This window comes from Solenopsis invicta, chromosome 6 (genome assembly GCF_016802725.1).
Source record: "Solenopsis invicta isolate M01_SB chromosome 6, UNIL_Sinv_3.0, whole genome shotgun sequence".
NCBI classification, from domain to species: Eukaryota; Metazoa; Arthropoda; class Insecta; order Hymenoptera; family Formicidae; genus Solenopsis; species Solenopsis invicta.
The window spans coordinates 12,946,629-12,954,644 of record NC_052669.1 but is presented as its reverse complement, the minus strand read 5'-3'; the positions used below and the strand labels follow the sequence as shown (position 1 = coordinate 12,954,644).

Below are 8,016 nucleotides of genomic sequence, written 5' to 3'. Positions count from 1 at the left end.
TTCAGAACCAAATGTAGTTAATCGCAAATTTTTGTCATATATATTGTAATTTAGCATATCGCATAAATTTTTAAAACTAAGAATTGTTTGATTGAAAATTATAATTCTGTTCCTCGCAATAATCATTAAGGCAATCTTGCCACTGATACTTGTAAATATCTGTGAAGTTGTTTTCATCTCTATTTGTCTCCCGTCACGGTCAAATCAGAGGATTATGTTATTCTTTTCACGAGCATCTCTGCCCGTTAATTTGCTCATCTCCGAAGCAAACAAGTTTCGCGCCAAGGCGCGCGCGAAGGAGAGTCAACGAACATCGATATTTTCAAAACACCGAATTGAACGGTACGCGCTCGTTCGTTCAAATTGGTAACTCCCATCAGAAGGGCCGCTTGGCCAATAATCTTCATTTCGGGAACAATTCGCTCCTCCCGACTCTCCTTCGCGGAGCACCGTTTTTCCGAGGTTCGTGCTATCGTTTGAGAGCCCGACGCCTCAGAAGCGAGAGAAACGCGAGCGATTCAAATTCTCTTTTGCACGAGTGACCGCGCGAACGGAATCAGACTTTTCTCTATCGATACCGAACATTGTAGTGCTCTCGATCCGAGTTATCAGTGCAAGTAGAAACTTTGTGACAAGTGATAATAAACATTTTGTGAGAACCGACAAAACTGTATATTTAGTGCATCCTTGATCACCTCCTGTCGTCCGTTCCTGCACTCGAGCGCCACACCTCTCGGTTCTCTCCTGTTCGCGTATGTCGTCGTCGCTCTCTCGCGCTCGCTCTTTCCTCGTCGTTCGCGGTATTGCTGTCTTTCGCACTCTCAATGCTCGCTAGCAGTATCGCGCGAATTCAAATTCACAGCTCCCGCGTTCTCTCTCTGAGAAAAACCGGCTTCCAGTGCTCGTTCGTCAAATTTTTAAATCACCGAAATCGAGTTCACTGAACATTTTGGTCCTTCGAGCCGGATCGTGGTGAGTTTCGTGATATTATCGCGCCGAACAGGACGATTTCTCAACATCAAATCAGTGCAGTTGTGATTGACGACCGGGACAATGACCGAGTTGCTAGCGAAGCAGCAGACGCTGCTTCATTCGATCGCGAACGCTCTTTCCAATTTCAAAAAACTGGGAAGGAATAACTACACTCCCGCGAAGATTCGATCTAGAATCAACGCGCTCAAGGACGCCTGGGGCTAGTGCGTAAACGCCCATGCAGCCCTGATGCATATCACTCCCGAGGATCAGAAGAAGGGTATCGAGTACTTTGCACTGCAGCAGTTCAACGAACACGAGGAGCTTATCCGGACGGCCCTCGACTACATTACGGAATGCCTGGAGGAATTAGAGCCCGTGTCGCCCGCAGCTTCCTTGGCAAGTCCTACGTTTCGATACGCGGATCCCGCGTCCTCCTCCGTGTCTCACTTACCGCCGATTAAAATTCCACCATTCTCGGGCAAACCCGAAGATTTGGAGAGTTTTCGCGATCGTTTTTCTTCGCTGATAATTCAAAACAAGGAATTAACCGCGTTTTCCCGCATGCACTTTCTAGCGTCAAGTCTAACGGGTAGCGCTCTCGACGCGATTAAGACTGTACCAGTCACCGCCGATAACTTTGACATCGCGTGGAAGATTCTGCTCTCGCGTTACGATAATAAGCGTCGCCTCGTCGACGTTCACATTGCCGCGCTGCTCAATCTGCCTTCAGTCAATCGGGAGTCGGCGGCTGAATTAAACGACCTTCGCGATAAGGCGAATCGCGCTATCGCTTCGCTGAAAAAGCTGGACAGATCCTTCGAAGAGATTCTGAGTGACATCCTAGTTCACACAGTCTCGCGAAGGCTCGATAGCTCTACGCGAAAAGCGTGGAAACTAAAGGGAAGCGAAGACGCGACCATTCCTACGTTCGAGGATCTTGACAATTCCTTGCAGCACGCGCTCGCGCGCTAGAAGAACTCAGTCCCTCAAGTTCGACCACCTCGACCAGCCGTGCGAAGGGATCACAAATGACGGCTTCAACTGCATCTACGATCTCATGCCCGCTTTGTAACGCTTCTCACTATGTAAATAAATGCGCTCAATTTTTGAACCGGAGTCCGAGTCAACGAGTGGAGGTAGTCAAACAGGCAAAGCGCTGTCTGAACTGTCTAAGTACGAAGCACGCCACTCAATCTTGCCCGAGCAAGTATTCATGTCGGACATGTCAAAAACGACATCACACTCTCCTTCACGTTGACCCGGGTTCCGTGTCTGCGGTCACCGCCGTCGCTCCAAACGCGTCGACGCTCTCCGAAACGACGGAAGTCTCAACTGCAATTTCGATGTCCGCGGCTTGCGATTTCCAATCTCGACCGCCGGTGTTTCTTGCCACCGCACAAATTCTTGTAACTTCCCCCCTCGGTCGAACGCGCACCGTTCGCGCTCTCCTCGACCCTGGATCGGAACTTACGCTCATTTCAGAACGTTTAAGTCGGGAATTGAAATTGCGGCGCCTTCGTCTACCTGTCTCGATTTCCGGGGTCGGATGCGTGGATGCCGGATCGTGTAGATACGCCGCTAAATTCGAAATCTCGTCGATATATTCGCCCGAGCCGGCTTTTTCAGTCATTGCGACTATCATGCGCTCACTCACACCATATTCTCCGTCGCGCGCCGCGTCTCAAGGGTCGTGGAGTCATTTAGACGGCCTCTCGCTGGCCGACTCAGATCCAACAAGCGCCGCGCCGATTGAAGTTATCATCGGTGCCGATCTCTACGGTGAGATTCTCCTCGATGGCCGTCGGAAGGGAGAATTCGGTCAGCCTTACGCGCAGAACACCATCTTTGGATGGGTACTCTCCGGACCGACGTCCTCTTCGCCGTTCCTCTCGTCGGCATCCGTTCATTGTTGCTCGCAAGTAACGTGCTCACGCGGTGATTCGCCCACCCTTGACCAGGCATTGAGACGATTCTGGGAAGTGGAGGAGATTCCGCGGAAGGTGGTACTCACTCCGGACGAGTTACAGTGCGAGGAGCATTTTCTTAAAACGCATTCGCGTTGCTCTGATGGGCGGTACATCGTCCGTCTACCATTCAAAAATGGTTCGCCGATCAAAATCGGATCATCTCGCGGCACCGCTGCTCGCTGTCTCAGCAGCTTACTTCGTCGATTTCAAAAATCGCCGGATCTTCAGAAGGAGTATTCGGAATTTTTACGCGAATATGAAGAGATGGGGCACATGCGGGAGTCGCCTCCGCTCTCCGAATTGTCTCAATGCGTATTCATTCCTCATCATCCTGTCATCCGCGACGGAAGTAGCACTACGCGTCTCAGGGTAGTATTTAATGCATCGAGCATTACCTCCAACGCGACCTCACTAAATGACCATATGTTGGCTGGACCGAAGCTTCAGACCGAGTTAACCGCGGTTATTTTGCGTTGGCGTCAATTCAGATACGTTTATTCAGCGGACATCGCAAAAATGTATCGACAAATTCTTGTCGATCCGCGGGACGTGAATTATCAACGCATTCTTTGGTGCAAAAGCGATTCTAGTTGCCCTCGCGAATATAAATTACTCACGGTCACATACGGAACCGCGGCCGCTCCGTTCCTGGCGCTTCGAGTACTGCGCCAACTTCTCTACGATGAAGGACCGGCATTTCCTCTCGCCATGTCAGTCCTTCAGGATAACATATACGTCGATGACGTGCTCTTTGGCGCCGATGACATTCCGCTCCTGCGTCAGACGCGCGATCAGACGTGCGCGGTGTTGGGCCGGGGCGGGTTTCGGTTGCGAAAATGGTCAAGCAACTCCTCTCGACTGCTCGACGACATTCCTGAAGAGAATCACGGTCTCGCCTGTAGCAAAACTCTGCAGGAAGACGAGCAGCTGAAAATTCTGGGAATTAGCTGGAGTCCGTCGCAGGACGCGTTTCAATTCCGCGTGTCCGTTCCATCCTCGATTCCTCGAAGAGGTCGATTCTCTCGGTCATTGCGCGTCTTTTCGATCCCCTCGGCTGGAGCGCCCCAGTAACAATCCGCGCCAAAATCTTTCTTCAGACGCTGTGGCAAATCCGCGTCGACTGGGATGAGGATATTAATGCTAGTCTAGGCGATGAGTGGTTGTCGATCGAGAACTCTCTCAAGGCCATCGATGGCCTCCTCATTGATCGGTGGATACGGAAGGGTGCGGACACCGTCATGTGCGAAGTACACGGATTTTCAGACGCGTCTCAGAAAGCCTACGCGACCGCCGTATACATTCGCTTAGCCTCGTTATCGGGCGAACGGTCGTCGATGCTGCTTCTCAGCAAATCGAAAGTTGTGCCAATAAAACCGTGGAGCGTACCACGACTGGAACTGGCTGCGGCCGTGTTACTCTCGCGCCTTGTGGAATTTACACTAGAGTCACTGCGGCTTCCCGCCACGACTCCGTGTTACTGTTGGACGGATTCCATAGTGGTTCTCGCCTGGGTGACTCAACACCCGTCGCGGTGGAGGACGTTTGTCTCAAATCGTGTCGCCGATATTCAAACCCGCCTCCCTAATGCCGCTTGGCGGCACGTCTCCACTGATGACAATCCCGCTGATTGCGCGTCTCGCGGCATTCTCGGGAGTCAGCTCGCGTCACACGATCTCTGGTGGAGTGGTCCGTCGTGGTTGCGTCTCGCCAGCTCTGACTGGCCATCGCCGATCGCCCCCACTCCTGCCGGAGAGCTACCCGAACAAAGATCTGAGAAAACCGTGAACCTGGTCGAGCAGCTGGAGCCATGGGATCTTGCTTCGCGATATTCGTCATGGCCGAAACTGCTCCGGGTCACGGCATACATCCTGCGGTTTGTGTCTCGTGATCGCTCCTTGCCGCGCGGAATTCAGCGGGACGGGTCTCTCTCTCTCTCCGCTGGCGAGATCCGGTACGCTCGAGTCTTTTGGCTGAAATATATTCAGAGAGATTCATTTCCACTCGACCGGCACGCTCTTCGGTCAGGAAAACCTCTCGCCTCGAAAAGCAGTCTCAATCTGCTCACTCCGTTCCTCGACGAAGAGGAACTAATTCGCGTTGGCGGGCGGCTCGCTCATGCCCCGCTCCCGTTCACCACCAAACATCCTATTGTGCTAACATCTCACCCGTTGGTTGAGTTGATCGTGCAGAACGCTCATTTGCGATCACTCCATGCTGGCACTCAACTGACTCTCAATGTGCTGCGGCAGGAATTCTGGCTGCTTCGTGGACGCAGTGTCGTCAGAGCCGCGATTCATAAGTGCGTTGTATGCGCACACGAACGCGCCGCGATTCCGACACAACTCATGGGAAATCTCCCTCAAGTGCGAGTGTCACCTCCTTCGCGCGCCTTCCTGAGTTGCGGCCTGGACTATGCTGAACCCATTCTCATCCGATCTATGTCCGGTCGTGGAATCGCGTCGCGCAAGGCATACATTGTCATATTCATCTGCATGGCCACTCGTGCCGCCCATCTGGAGATTGTAGACGGGTACGCCACTCCTGCGTTTCTAGCGGCATATGCCAGGTTCGTTGCTCGACGGGGTCTTCCTAAGTCCATCTACTCGGACAACGGAACCACGTTCGTCGGCGCCGACCGAGAAATGACGATCGCCTTTCGCGCAGCGCTGCGCAACTCGGATTTTCTAAATCGAGTCGCCACCGACAACACCAGCTGGCACTTCATACCTCCGTCCGCGCCTCACTTCGGCGGTCTCTGGGAGGCGGGGGTGCGAAGTGTCAAGCATCATCTCCGTCGCGTGATAGGAGCTCATACGCTAACATACGAGGAGATGTCCACTCTCCTCTGTGGCATCGAAGCATGCCTCAACTCAAGGCCGCTAGCGCCGCTCGACGATTATGAACCGTTAACGCCGGGACATTTTTTGATCGGCGGTGCATTAACCGCTCGCCCTGAACCGTCTACGCTCAATCTTAAAGAAAGTCGCCTCACGCGATGGCAGCTCGTTCGCCAGATGACGGAACAATTTTGGAAAATCTGGCAGAGTGATTATGTTAATACTCTCCAGCAGAGAACTAAGTGGAGACGCCGACTTCAAACCGATGTTCGCGTTGGGCAGCTAGTCTTGCTTAGAAACTCGCTTCTTCCGCCGTGCAAATGGGAATTGGGCCGTATAATAATGTGTCATCCTGGCTCCGACGGGCTCTCGCCAGTCGTCACCGTAAAAACAGCTAGGTCGGAATACAAGCGTCCGCTGAGTAAACTTTGTTTTCTGCCGATCGACATTGAGCAACAATCGAACACCGACGGCGAGCCTCCGAAATAGCGCACATATCGATCGCCTCGCTCTATCCTTACTCGGAAGGCGCCGAGTTCATCTTTCGAAACGAATATTTCGAGGCGGGCGGTATGTTCAGAACCAAATGTAGTTAATCGCAAATTTTATCATATATATTGTAATTTAGCATATCGCATAAATTTTTAAAACTAAGAATTGTTTGATTGAAAATTATAATTCTGTTCCTCGCAATAATCATTAAGGCAATCTTGCCACTGATACTTGTAAATATCTGTGAAGTTGTTTTCATCTCTATTTGTCTCCCGTCACGGTCAAATCAGAGGATTATGTTATTCTTTTCACGAGCATCTCTGCCCGTTAATTTGCTCATCTCCGAAGCAAACAAGTTTCGCGCCAAGGCGCGCGCGAAGGAGAGTCAACGAACATCGATATTTTCAAAACACCGAATTGAACGGTACGCGCTCGTTCGTTCAATCGGTAACTCCCATCAGAAGGGCCGCTTGGCCAATAATCTTCATTTCGGGAACAATTCGCTCCTCCCGACTCTCCTTCGCGGAGCACCGTTTTTCCGAGGTTCGTGCTATCGTTCGAGAGCCCGACGCCTCAGAAGCGAGAGAAACGCGAGCGATTCAAATTCTCTTTTGCACGAGTGACCGCGCGAACGGAATCAGACTTTTCTCTATCGATACCGAACATTGTAATGCTCTCGATCCGAGTTATCAGTGCAAGTAGAAACTTTGTGACAAGTGATAATAAACATTTTGTGAGAACCGACAAAACTGTATATTTAGTGCATCCTTGATCACCTCCTGTCGTCCGTTCCTGCACTCGAGCGCCACACCTCTCGGTTCTCTCCTGTTCGCGTATGTCGTCGTCGCTCTCTCGCGCTCGCTCTTTCCTCGTCGTTCGCGGTATTGCTGTCTTTCGCGCTCTCAATGCTTGCTAGCAGTATCGCGCGAATTCAAATTCACAGCTCCCGCGTTCTCTCTCTGAGAAAAACCGGCTTCCAGTGCTCGTTCGTCAAATTTTTAAATCACCGAAACCGAGTTCACTGAACAGTAATGATATGGTGCTAATTAGTGAAAATATAAGTTACATTCTGGCTGTCACATGTAGTATATAAATTTGTTGATTATTAATGAACATTTATACAATAAGAATTAAAAATGAACATTGATACAATAAGAATTAAAAATATGCCTCTGAGTGGCAAATATGCTAATTGAATGAAAATTGTAACAGTAAGATGCTAATTGAATGAAAATTGTAACAGTAAGATATGTAAGATCTTTAATATAAGAAAAGTATTTCTCGTCGAGACGAATCAAGACACAATCATGGTAATTCTGAATCATAACGCAATCTGATAAATAAATTAAAGCTTGTAACGTTACCTGAGGGTGGTAACGGTAAATAAAAACTAAAATTTATAATGACTGAGTATCAATAATTACTATAATTGACAAAATGTGTTTTGTCTTGAGCGAGTCGAGTCTGATTCATGATAATGTGACTTTTAAACAAAATAAAATGTATGAAGTTGCTATTTGAGTGTGAAGTAGGGTTTCGCTATGAAATATTTAAATGAATTTAAAACTAATTAATAGATTGCACGTTTATTAACAAGTTTTGGTACTTGAGGTGATGTTGTTGTTGGCTGGCTGAGATGGTATCTGTTTGTTCGGCTTCCTCCACTGTGGCTTTGTTCTTCACAGCTTCCTTTGGTGCCATTGACACTCTCTGAACAGCCTGGTGGGTTTATAATAGAATCTTAT

The 8,016-nt window shown here is 49.8% G+C and overlaps 1 protein-coding gene across 1 annotated transcript; it reads left to right on the top strand.

Moving 5' to 3' along the window:
• The first annotated feature begins 2,003 nt into the window (after positions 1–2,003).
• Positions 2,004–6,268, top strand: LOC113005704. The gene is made up of 2 exons (XM_039450464.1): positions 2,004–3,923; positions 4,040–6,268. The coding sequence occupies exons 1-2, from the start codon at positions 2,004–2,006 to the stop codon at positions 6,266–6,268; spliced, it is 4,149 nt and encodes a 1,382-aa protein (XP_039306398.1).
• Positions 6,269–8,016: the final 1,748 nt, after the last annotated feature.

What these genes read in the sequence shown, in the direction of transcription:
- LOC113005704 (XM_039450464.1), top strand. Translation starts at nt 2,004, where the DNA reads ATGACGGCTTCAACTGCATCTACGATCTCATGCCCGCTTTGTAACGCT. An exon ending in AGGACGCGTTTCAATTCCGC is followed by an intron (nt 3,924 to 4,039) that starts GTGTCCGTTCCA and finishes ATCTTTCTTCAG; the next exon opens with ACGCTGTGGCAAATCCGCGT.